Raw genomic sequence first — 12,952 nt, 5'->3', positions numbered from 1 at the left:
AAGATAAAATATTCCCCATAAGCGGTTTCCCTTAGTATGATTAAACAGCACCTTTAAGGGCTTGTCCTAAATCCACCTGCAAGTAATGCAAACTACCTCTGATACTGGGAGCTGTCTTGCAGTGGTATTTGAAGGCTGTATGAGCCTCACCGTGGAGAGGCTGCTGACAGAAAGAGTGAAACTATACGTATGGACTGATGTGCTTAGTAATCGAAAAATAATCTTTATTATAACTTAAATGTGATAGGAAATATGGTGAGTACAAATGTCACAAAACTAAAAGCCAAAACCCAAAAAAATTAAAAAAACCCAAACAGAAGTCATTACAAAAGGACACCTTGGAAGTATTCAGCTGATGGGATAGGTGTGGTATAAAAACCACAACATGGTTGTTTCACCTTCTGCAAAAAGAGGCTATATTTCTCAGTAAACAGGTAAGCATTTTGAACTGTACAAAATGTACTTTTTTAATTAAAGGAAGAATATATATATTTATAAATATACAGATATGTACATTGCTGTAACATTCACAGTAAAAAAAAAACAAGCCAAAATGATCTCTGCCTGCCAATGTGCTTGGTGCACAAGGCTTCCTTTTTTGATGTGAATTGTTTGCAATCTTTTCTATGTAGCCTATGCAAATTTGGATACTTTAATTGACATCTAAATAGCATTTCATGCATAATGAACACAGTACAGGAACACTCTGTTAAATTCTATTCACCTCCTCTGTTAAGGCTCATAATCAGTTTGAAGCACTTGCTGTCTTTCTTTCTTGCAATAGAGGGGGGAGAATGCATTAATTTCACCCTCTGTTTGTTACTGCCTCTGCGGTCCACTTTAGTTTGTTCTAGTTCTTTATCTTGAAATCACTCTATAGCAGCTATGATCCACTAATTAGAGTGTATGAAATCCAATCCTGCCTACAACTTACAGCACCAAATGGCTTTGGGGACTCGTGCAATTGGCTGTACTCACTCCTTCTCAGAATAAATAAATGCACTTTACCTTTCCATTTCATTTTCAGAAACGTACATGATTTTTTGACTCCCCTCTCAAATCTCTGGATTAATGATGGCTTGTTGCTGAAGGGCAGGAGAAAGGAAATAAAAAGAGCAGTGGAGGCCTTCAGAATGAGTCACCAAAGTGACACCTCTCAGGGTTTACATTGTGCTGTTTCTAGAGGCAAAACTTGAAGAAGCTTCCTCTATATCTCATTACTGAGACCAAACTGAGGGAGCAGAGTGGTATTCCCTGCAGCCATAGTGGTGCTGCTGTGCAGCTGACACTTAGCTCGGGCTTGAAAGCTGCTTTGCAGTCCTGCCTGGGTGGCCTCCTACTTGTCCTGTTAGATACAGAGTCTCAAGCTTTCACAGCAACTTCAAGGAAGTAAATGTAGGACTCAGTGAAACAGATGAAGATGCCAGATTCTAAAAACTCGAAGAAGTTTGTTGAAGCCAAATCACTGTAATTACATTATTTGTAACAAATGAGTCAAGAAAGTATTGTTCCTCAGCATCCAACCATTCCATCATGAGCTGCAAAGAGATGCCAATAGGAACTCTTGAGTTGAATTTTTTTGCTTTTCCTTAAGAACTCTGCAAACTGTTACATTTTGGGACATTCTCATAGAATTCTTCAAAGTCTACCTTCTGCTTCCCTCACTGAAGCGTGGCTCCATTCTACACAAATGAATGTTAAATGTAGGCAGGTTCCTTTCCACCTAAAAAGCTGTGGCAGCTTCAGTTCCACGGCGGCTTCCAACTTTAACAAACTCCCGGGGAAATTTGTCCAGCTGTTCATATGCCAATCTCCCGTCTTCACCTGAATGCACAATGTTAAAGCATAGTAACGTATCGTATCATTGATGTATAACAGTTAAATACCAGATTCTTTGCTGTTAGAAAGTACTGATCTGCCAGTAACTTTTTTCCCTTCTTAAAATTTCTTAGGCTGTTGATGGCAAATTCAGAAACTACTTGGAAAAATTAACTGTGCTCTGAATGGTCATATCATGTGTTTTAAAATTTTCTCCTGTACTTTGCTGGCTTTGCCTAGAGCAAAACGGAAGCAGATGTGGCTTGTATGGTTAGACAGACAGTATCTGTACACTTGCCCGATTAAATGACCTGATGGTGCTTGCCAAGGTCTCAGCTGCAGCTGTGACACACTCAAGGCAGATGCTGTGTATCCACGTCTACTTTGGATAATATAAAGTTTATATCTCACTTCCTGGCACTTTAAAGAAGTGAGTCCAGACACATCTTTACTTGTATACCATTGAAAAAGAGGAAGCAGAATATTTTCTAAATTTAACTATTTATGTGTCTGAAACCCTTTTCTCTTAGGTACCTTCATTTCTATGCACCCGAAGACAGCATTGAGCCTAGTGTGTTCAATTGACTGTTAGGAGCCAAAATGGTCTCTGTATGTCATCTAGATGAACAGCAGTACAATCTCCGAAAGATTACAAAAGTGTCCTTGGGCTACTTATCACCTAAGCAATAACATGTCCAGCAGTAGACTGAATTCCTGCTGAACTAGGGAACCAAAGAGTTAGGTTTGAAGAGTTTGCTTAACTACAATCACAGATGGACACACACCCATGAAGCAGAAATTCATGCTCAGCCTAAAGGCCAGAAAAATACAGTTTTTCAGTGCCACTGAAGTATGGAAGCCCTGAAACTGCCACCACACTTGAAGTCACACACTGCCATGCAGCCAGATTACAGGTTAAGGAACAGGCTATTTGTTGTCTCAAGGACAAACAATGCAAGCTCCCGGAGCACTGTGTGAAGGAGGACTTGCAGGCTAAGGTTGGACCAAATAAGCATACAAAGGTAACTTTAAATAAGCACTTGGCACTGCCAATGACACTTGATAGTGTGACTATGGCACTCTGGGGGTGACAGGAGGAGATCCCCAAGAGGAGAGTATCTGATACACAACAGGCAGTATCCTGCCTGCTCAAGGCTGCTTGGTTTTCAAATTCACTATGAATTAATTATGTTTATCAACTGCTCCTTTGCTATTTTTCCCCTTTTTACTCCTCCCTCCACTCACACAATTCTATTTCTCTCTTCTGGTCCACTTTTGTGGTTTTAAAAATGAGTTATTTATAAGAATATCTGTTTTCTAAACTGTCCAAGTCTCCAGGTAAAGTTTTGTTTCAGTTTAGAGTCTCGCATTTGTATAACTCAGGTATCTTACTTGCTGCTCTGTTAAAAGAGAAAATGAAACGCTGCTCTAAACCAGGCAACTCACCGAGTGAGAGCAGGGTTTCGGACGCTACTTTCCTGATCTCTTCATTGTCAGACTGGCAGAGCGTGACCAGCATTTTAATACTCTCAGCAGCCTGGGGAGCACAAAGAGAACCATGTTAGCACCACAAAGTATGCCAGGGTTTTACTTCACAGCCTTGCCTGGAAGTAATGACCATCCTTTCCTCCAGGGGAAGGGCCTTGCAGGGGACATGGGGAATGGCGTTTTCCTGAGGGAGAGCATCTAGGAAAAGACACCTCTGCTGTCAGTATGGACCCTTTCTAAATTTCCTACCCTATGTCTTGTACATACATAAATCTGACTGACTGGCTAAGTTTGCCACTTTTGCCCGTAGGCTGAGTCATGGGCCATGGGACAAGGACATAAAAGTGACAAGGTAAGGGTATGTCAGGAAGGCAAACGGGGGACAGGCGTCAAGGGAATGTGTTTCAAACTCAGCATGTTAGACCTGCTTAGTCTGAGAAGGCTGTTCTCACCAGCCTAACTCCTTCTACAGGGACATGTCTGGCCAGCCCAGTCACTTCAGCGCAGGCTCCTCACCAACACCTGCACTCACAAACATTTCCACTTTTTCTTTTTTTTGCCTTGCCTCTGCTATTTTGGGAAGAAAGAAAGGAATAATCCTGTTCTCTGCTACAGAAATGTCAGGCCTCTGGGGAGAGCAGCTGTCATAGTGTCTCTGGCAGGCTAATACAGATAGAGAGATGAGTGAAAGGAAAGGCAAGTACTGCCCCAGTGTGACAAAGGGAAGTGGCGCTGAGCCACAGGGGTAGAGTTTGTACAAGTCCTGTTCATCTGAGGGGCACAGGTCTGGTCTACAATGCTCTGAGCTAAGCTCTGATGGCTTAGCTACCAGGGCCATTGAATCTCACCACTCCATCTTCAACATGGTCACTTGTGCCTGACTGAGGGCAAGTTTGCATTGGGTGCATACTAGTGACTATAGCTTGAATGCTTATGAGTAATGGGACCAGAGACACACAGAACTTGCTGCCATCCACAGAACCCCTCAGAGACTCACAGTGGGACCTTGAGCAGCTGACGTAGTTTGATGTAGATGACTGCTATTGGGTTAGCTCATCCACAGCCACCTATCCATTTTAGCATTCCTGTCTTTGAAATAATATTTTCCAGGAAGGCTTCAGCTTTTTCTTTGAAGATCCCAAATGATGACACTTGCTCTCAGTATGGTTTTCTTCCCAGTAATTGCCAATCTCACTATTCAAGGTGCATCAGAGCCACGCTGCAAAAGTTAAATGTTTCTAGCTCCAGTTCCCACCACTGTTTCCTAGTCTGGCTTTTCCTCAGAGATCAAAAAACCCCACTGTGTTCTGCATTGCAGCAGAGGTGTAATGCCCCTCACCATGGCCTCTCAGGGATGTCTGCTAGCATGTCGTTGAAGGGAAAACAATATTTAAATAATATTGGATTATGTATTGGTTGGTATCAGTTCTGGCTGGGAGGCAGTTACATTTTAGAGCTGTCTTCTCCAGAGGACAGTTTTGAGGGAGAAACAGTCTGTCTGCAGTAGGTCTGTCTCATGGAACACGTGGTTTTTTTACCCAGTGTCCCATACCAGTCAGGCTTAGGCAGCTGCTGTTCCCCATGGCTCTGTACAGCCAAAACAAAAGCAGCATTTTTCCTTCTTGTCATGAAAGCACAGAAATGGTACCAGACACTAGTTGAAGCTGTAACATCTAGAAGTATCAGCTATTTGTCTGTATACTTTGCACTTGCTGCTTATAGCCACTCTGTGTGATCTGACAAAAGGACCTGTGACTTGTCTCTTCCTTTCTGCTGCAACCCAAGGGCATTACAGCTAATTGTATCTGGGAGAGGGTGACCTTTTTTCCCTTCTCAATCAGTACATTGCACATGAATAATTATTTTTTCTTTTTCTCTGTGATGTGAAAGTAAGTTTCTTAAAATCAATATGATAGGAAGGAAAAGATAAACTCTGCTATTGTCACAGAACCTAGCTGTTTTTGAAACAAAGCTTCTGAACTGTTCCCAAACAGCACATGGTATCTGTAAAAGGTTGCAGTGCAGCAATGCAAAACAAAGGTACTGCACCCGCCGCTACTGTGATTTCTGTTTTGTTGTTTGTACCTCTCAGATGTCCTTTCTTTAAATTAAAGCCAAGTGCCACAACTGAATTCCTTGCCTCTTACCTTGAGGTATCTTAGAGCCAAGCAAGCTGCTTTCTGCAGCTGGAGGTTGGGCTGGGTTAGCGCTTCACAGTAATAAATCAAGGCCTAAAAACAGATAAAGAAATGTAGCAGTGAAAATGTCTGTGCCTTTGTGGAGTAGAAGGGTGAACATGGAGGCATTGTTACCCTGCTAAAGAGAGAGGGAGTGCAGCCCACCTCCCTGTCGATGAGTGTATGGGACAAAGGCACAGATGGGTAATTGGGTGGGATCTTCCCCACAGCAGATCCGGGCTAGGCCATGATTTAGAGCTGTGTGGGAATCTGTGTCTCAGGTGAGATTTTGGTGAGGAAAAGTTCACGTCAGAGTGAGAAGCACAACCTGGCACCCTTGGGGGCCTTTCTGCATAAATCACCAAAGAGCTTTAAATGGGCCTTGGAGTCTAAATAGCTCAAGAGCTGACCCTTGAGACAGTCTCTGTAATGTAGGGATAGTAATGAACGGGCTGGGATAGACTCCAGGGGGACTGCAAGTAATTATTACAAGGTTAGCATGAGCTGCTAGACCAGTTTACTGCCTAGTCCTAGAAATTAGTAGCTACTGCTGTGCAGAGGAAAAAACAGTGCAAGCAGTAAATGTCAGTGGCAGTCTCCTGACAGGGAACAAACAGGACAGTACTGAAAGGTGTGGCATGAAAGAGTAGAAGCCAACCCATAATTTCTTTTTATTCCTTTTTTCCCTTTTCTTTAACTTCTGTGTTTAGTCTGGCACTGCTTGTTGCTTTTGGTATCTGCGATAGACTCAAATCTTAGATCTCACAGCTGAGCTGTGTTGCCCAAGGCAGTCCATCCCCTCTAGAAATGGTGAGAGGTTCCACAAATGTCAGCCTCCTTTGGGAAAAAAATTAAAAATCTCAGAGCTGCGTCTTCACATGCTCCTGATGCTGAGGAATGTCGCCCTGAAGCCTTGGACTGAAGCCAAGTCTGAGACAGGCCAACAGAAATGCTGCAGTGTGAAAGATACCTGGAGAGCACAGCACCCTGTAAGTATTTGCAGAGAACACTGTTAGTACCTGTTTAGTGTAATGACAGGTAGAAGCAGATTGGCAAAATGGCAGAAACAGACCTGCATAGTTGCAGAAAAAATAGACAGGAAATGCCTCTGTATGAGTTTAATTCAAGCTTGGAGCAATTATTCTATATGTGTAGACATTTCAGATACAGAGACAGAAAAAATGTCATGATAACACAGGTCCCTTACGTGATAGATTTTCTGCCACTTACCTTCTCCCTGAAGTGCATGTTTTCTGCAGTAGCTGTCAGAAGTGATGCCACAGTCTCACTGACTTCATTTTTGTTTTCATTAAGAAGTAGAGCCAAAGCTCTCAGAACCTCTTGCTGTGGTGGAAGGTTGTTGGAATTTATTTTGGCCACATTTTGCTGCAATTTTCCATCTTTCATCGACTGCAGCACCTGAACCACAGAGGCTAGAAGTGCAAGGGAAAAGTCCTTGTTACTGATTTTATCCTCTCAGTACTTCACATTGCTCCTTTCTCCTCTAGCAATCCTCAATTTACACTATATGCACAAAGGACATGAAAGAAAATTCCCCATCTGAGCAACTGCAGCATTGCAGTGTGTCTGCATGAGAAATTGTCTCGGCTTTAAGTTGGGCTGTTTTCTCTGGGCTTGGTGGGACACCACAGTGCTTATATCTTATACCTACCCAGAGCTAAAGGCCCACCTGTCACATCTTCCCTTCCTAATGGACAATGGAAATCCTCCCCCTAACAAGTGAAACCCAATATCCTTCTCGGTGTATTAACTTCCAGACCATCTTTGTGAGAGCTTTTCCTTGGCAGATTGATTTCTGCCACCAAGAGCCAGGGCTCACATGTTTCAGAGATGGGCTGCAACACCTTTTTCCTTCCAGGTTTTTGAGCGAAAGTTCCCCATATGCCCAAATAACAATGAAAACTAGGCAAGGTTCCTCAAATTCCTTCTCAGAGAAGAAAACTTGGCTTGCCAGGTTCTGCGATCTAGGGCACTCTTTGGAGCATCTGCTTCTCTCCTTGGCTCTTGGTGGTAAAGCTTGCCAAACACTGAGGTGCTGCAATCCCTTAGCTCCCGAGAATTGCTCAGTGCTTCAGAAGGTCTCTCCATAAAAGACAGAGAAAGATCAGAATGTCATCCAAGCTGTGGGCACAGAAACCTTCCAGCCCTTAGGCCCAGCCCACCACCATCATTCATTTGCTAAAAACTAACTCTTCCAATGTATTTTTTCTCATTTGAATATGCAAATAAAAATGACTGAGGGTATATCTGCATCATCTCTTTTCCCTTGACATGTACAACTGTCCAGGTGCATTCAGGCATTGTCTCCTTTCTCTGCTTCTTTTGTAAAATCAGCCTCAGAGCTGCTGAGCTCAGGACAACAATGTACTTTGCTGTTTCCCAACAGAATTTATATACCTTACCTTCTTTTGCGAGCTGCAGCAAATAGCTTCCAAGGTCATTAACACTGTGGCTGGCAAAATAGTTGTAATACTGAAAGACAGTAATGATCTCGGAGGACATGCTGGAGTAGAGGACAGGCTCCGTCCGGTCCAGGATCTGAGACACCAGGATTCTGAAGACTACAGGCAGCCACAGACAAAGGGATGTGTTAGTGAGAGGAAAAGCTGCTGGCAAAATGTCACCATCCACTTCTAAGCCAGAAGGGAAGAGCTGTATCTACAAAGCCAGAAACTGCCCAACGTTTCTAACCTCAACTGTGATTAGGTCGGAAGCTAGACAGACCTTCTCCCTGTCTAGCTGTAATCACCAGAGGATATCTTTGTAAGGGTGAACCTCTGCCAATTTACAGATGGCTAGTGTAGCTTTCTGTCCTTTCTACCCTAATGACAGCCTGAATTACTAAATACATATCCACATGCACTGCCAGTTACATCTCCACGATGCCACCCAAGTAGGGGAGATGTGATGCAGGATTTGGCTTTGCTTGTTTTTATGTTCCCATGTGAGCCTAGGGAGAGCTAGTCAACATGGGACATCTCACTCCAAGTAGGATATGCATTCATTCCATCCCAGTGAAATGTAATGGGGCATGGATATTAGACAGGCACATAAAATTAAGTGGGAGGATTCCTACTTCATTGAATCACTTACAAATCTGTGTTTGGGAACAATTTTTCTTTTCTGCTGACATCACTTTTTTCTCATATTGTGATCTTATTATTTTGGGCCAAACCTGTCGCAAGAGTTGTAGCATTAGTTTTCAAATGAGATCTTGGAGCTCTGGCCAAAAAGACTCCCAAGGGGTTGGAAAACATTACATGAAAGGTTGAGTAAAACCCACCACACAACTGTTCTCCCTTTTGATGACCAACAAAAGGTTTTGCAGCAGTTGGTACCTGTTTCTGCAAGTCCTGGACACTCCTCATTCACAGTGGCAGCAAAATTGATATCCAGCTGCTTCATCATCTTGTCCGCAGATGTGTGATACACACCTGAAGGGCCAGTACACTTCATCCAGAATGCCAGCAGTGACAGTTTCTTGTGGAACTCTGGAATTGCTGGTGGAGAAGACAAAACAAACAATGAAACAAAGCCATGCTGTAAGCACTGACTTCTAGCAGAGAAGACATGGTAAGAGTGGAGGAAATCTCACCCCAGCCCACTGACAGATACTGTTCGGTGGGTTGCCCTGTGCCATTACCTTCACAGAGTGTGATCGTGTGTTCACCCCAAGGTTGTAAAGTGAGGTGTTTTTTCCATTTCCCATGGCAGAATGTGAGAAAATCTGCTGTGGATCCAGTACTGGGCACTGATATCTCATCCTTTTAAATATGATGAAATACTAAGGGAATACTGCAAATGATCTACACAAGACTGGTCCCTGTCCTGGCCACTGCTCTGTGGCATTGGGTAAGTCCCTTAATTTTGCCTCAGTTTTCTGATAAACAAAGCAAATACACCATGATGTATTTACCTATCCCACCAGAGTGCTCATGAGGGTGAGTAACTATATGTTTGTCAAACTCTTCCAAGGTATTAAAGTAGATGGAACAACATGAAAAATAACTAAATAATTCTCCATACAGAAGACTAAAAACAAAATGTTTGAGGACTTGTATTATACCACTGACAGTACAGGGCAGATCTTGTCTTTCCTCAGGAAGGTGGAGGAAGAATTTGGTTCTTCACAGGTGGCAGCATCCCCATACCACCATAGCGACAACCTCTGTGCATCTTCTGCACATCAGGCAGGACAAGAATAGGTCCTTTCTCCTCTTACCTACTTATTTCTGGACACCTGTGCTGAAGATGGAATAAGGCGCCTGACCAACTCCAGAGACCGCTACATATGCTGGTAACTGTGAGCTGACGTTACCACAGTGGCAGCTTTTGCATTGATGGTGAGCTCTTCGCAGAGATTACTTCAGCAAGCACACATGCCCAAACAAACCCTTTTCAGAAGGAAACCCCCTGACTTGTCACTTACCATCAGTAAGGGAGGTGATGTTTCCCAAGTTCTCAGTGCTGATGTCTGCGATATTTTCCATCACGACGATTTGCCTGAACAGTTTATCCAGGAGTCCTCTTGCCACAAACGGTGTTTTACTGGAGAACACAATTTGCTGGTGAGACAAATGGAAAGAGAGAAAAAGGAATTATTGAATGAAAAAAAAAAAAACCCAAACCAAACACCTCAGAAGAAAACAAAAACCTGAAAACACCCAGCACCTGAAATGCAATGGCAAATTCACTGCCTGGAATCACAGGATCGCTATAATTTCAAGTGTTTTTATTTGATGGTCCTGGTTGATTAGCATTGTTGCTTATGACTTTAACGTCTACATCCAGATCCAAACAACTGAATATCAAAGCAGATGTTTACGTAAGTAATTTCTGATCTAGACAATTTTGCAAAGCTAAAGGAATCCATCCTCATAAGCCTTTCTGGCTTTAAGAGCCAGAAAAGAATATTAGTCTGACTTTTGCATAACATAGCCCATGGATTTTTACAACATACCTGCCTGAAGGCAGACCATAGGTCACTCCTTTTCCATTTCAGCTCTGATCAACTACTCAGGTGCTTTTACTAGTAGTGGCTTTACAGTTCTCTAGCTTAGCTGCTTCCTGAGCTAGTTGAGTTCTTCTGCGTAGAATCATAGACTTGTTTTGGTTGGAAAAGAGCTTTAAGATCATTGAGTCCAACCATTAACTCAGCACTGCCAACATCCACCACTAAACTATGTCATAAGCGCCACATCTACACATCTTTTGAATATCTCCAGGGAGGGCGACTGCACCGCTTCCCTGGACAGCCTGTTTCAGTGCTTGACAACCCTTTTGGTGAAGGATACTTTTCTTAATATTCAACCTAAACCTATCCTGCTGCAACTTGAGGCCTTTTCCACTTGTCCCATTGCTTGTTACTTGGGAGAAGAGCCTGACACCTCCCTCATTACAACCTTCTTTCAGGTAGCTGTAGAGAGTGGTAAAGTATCCTTTTTGGTACATTCTCCTTGCTAATACTCCCTGCCTCTGACATCTGCATTTTCTTCAGCAGTCCACGTAAATACTGCTCATATCAAATCTGCTCCGCGTGTGGACATAGTGCAAGCACACCTCCCCCAGCTGCATATTTATTGTATGCTCTTGTATTTAAACCCCAAAGCCTCCCTTTTTCTCATACTTGTGAGTCAGCAGTGTTCAGCTCAGCACCAAGACTGCCAGAATCAGAATCTCTCTGCATTGCTTCATCAGGCCTTTGGGAAAATAAAGCTAAATATATATAAAACTGAAGAGTCAAATAATTGCAAAGAGGAAGCTGTGGTGTGTTTTGACTTGTCAGGAAAACCTTGATGCCTCTGCTTGCTAGAGTAGCTTGCTGGATGTCCAAGATCACATTTGCTGTGTTTAGGCTCTGAAAATAAACCCTCTATGAGGTTGTGCTACTTTAGCTGTGGGCACAATTTTGATGCCCCAAGGGGGCTGTCGTGCACTTCCTTCACTGTGTGTTGCAGACAATCTCTCCAGCTCACCTGCAGAAATTCATTTCTGCTCTTGAGAATTACAGCATTGTCTGAGGCTCAGTTAAACAGTGGGGCCACAGGCTCCTGTTTTACCTCTGAAGACATGGACTGCCTTAACCAGTGATTGATCTCACTGGGGACCTCTTGGCAAAGCCAATGAATGTTTGTGACCTAGAGTAGGGGCTGCCTGTCATCTGCTGTGCTGCCCATCAGTCCTGCCAGGCAGCACCTACACACTGCCCCATGGTTTGCATGGCAGGTGTGCTCTGAGGCAGGCCAGGATGGAAATGATGGAGGCTTTTCTGGTTGGAGTGAGGGGTATTACATTCCTCCCCTGGCACAGCAGCTGTCCCAGCCCTGCACTCCCACTGCCTCCCAGGAGCTGTGCTCATTATGTGCCCCAAATGAACTGGGCTTGGTACCTGAATGAGCTGCGTGCAATACTGCAAGTGCTTAACTATGGTTATGTCGAGGCTGTCGTTCCCTGTGGTCAGGGGCAGAGGGCTGCCGGCCACGCTGGTGCCCACCCCTGTGTCCTCAGTGAGAGCTTCGCTCAGGTGGCCTCTGGCTTCCGAGTGCTCTGTCCTGTAACTGGGGAGGAGGGAGGGATAAGGGAGGTCAGTGCAGGGCCGGGCACTGCTGCAGCAGACACACACACACACACACACACACACACGCTCACTCAGGGTGATAAGCAACGAGCACGGCAGAAGAGCTGAAAGCAGACAGAAACCTTGCCATGAACACATCATATCACAAAGGAGTGCTGCCCTGGTCAGGCACAAAAGGGCTGCACTCATCGAGGGGATGGCTCTCTGTCCCCTGACTGGTTTGCCTTGAGCAATGCAATGCCCTGACAGCAAAAGTGTTCTTAGCCGGCAGTTACTGTCACTTAGTGCTGACAGTTTTCGCTCATCTGCTGGTGAATCATCTCCCCATTTGTTCTGGATTAAGCACCATTACAATTTGTGCCATCCCAAGCACCGATCTGCTGAGAACAGCCCTGTGCTTTCTGTCTCCTCCTTCTGCCAAATGTAATGCTCATTGCAGAAGGCAAGGCAAACCACTGCTGGAGTAAGAGACATGATGTTTTCATATGTTGTTTTAGGCACAACGTATACAGCTTACTTTGCCAATTGTTTCTGCAAGAGTGTAAAGCTAGTCTCACTGTGTTTTAAATCATTATTTCCAACATTGTCTTGCTGCACAAATGGCCCTCTCAGTGTTTAAATGCAAAGCCCGAGGTCAGTCCCCAGATGGCAAGTGTATTTGGCTGTAAGTTCATAAGTTTCAGCACTTGCAGTCTTTACACTGAGTCACACACACGTCTAAAAATGGAAGCGGGAAATCTGCACTGTCTGGGGATGTGCCAGAGGTGAAAAAAGGAAATGTTAACTTCTACTTTAACTTAAAAGATTTTAATTGCTTTCTAAGTTAGCTCATGACTCACTTAAATTTTTGCTGCTTAAGTTAAATTTATGC

The 12,952-nt window shown here is 43.8% G+C and overlaps 1 protein-coding gene across 1 annotated transcript in view; it reads right to left on the bottom strand.

Moving 5' to 3' along the window:
• Positions 1 to 203: 203 nt before the first annotated feature.
• Positions 204 to 12,952, bottom strand: part of RIPOR2 (RHO family interacting cell polarization regulator 2) — a 69,560-nt gene continuing 56,811 nt past the window's right edge. Inside the window, 9 exon segments of the mRNA XM_061994481.1 lie at positions 204 to 1,788; positions 1,790 to 1,824; positions 3,265 to 3,355; positions 5,454 to 5,537; positions 6,714 to 6,916; positions 7,907 to 8,065; positions 8,843 to 9,004; positions 9,934 to 10,069; positions 11,893 to 12,061. Of these exon segments, the coding sequence (XP_061850465.1) occupies positions 1,639 to 1,788; positions 1,790 to 1,824; positions 3,265 to 3,355; positions 5,454 to 5,537; positions 6,714 to 6,916; positions 7,907 to 8,065; positions 8,843 to 9,004; positions 9,934 to 10,069; positions 11,893 to 12,061 (1,189 nt within the window). The 3' untranslated portion in view covers positions 204 to 1,638.

This window comes from Colius striatus, chromosome 4, assembly GCF_028858725.1.
Source record: "Colius striatus isolate bColStr4 chromosome 4, bColStr4.1.hap1, whole genome shotgun sequence".
Classification (NCBI taxonomy): domain Eukaryota; kingdom Metazoa; phylum Chordata; class Aves; order Coliiformes; family Coliidae; genus Colius; species Colius striatus.
This window is presented reverse-complemented; position numbering and strand designations above follow the sequence as displayed.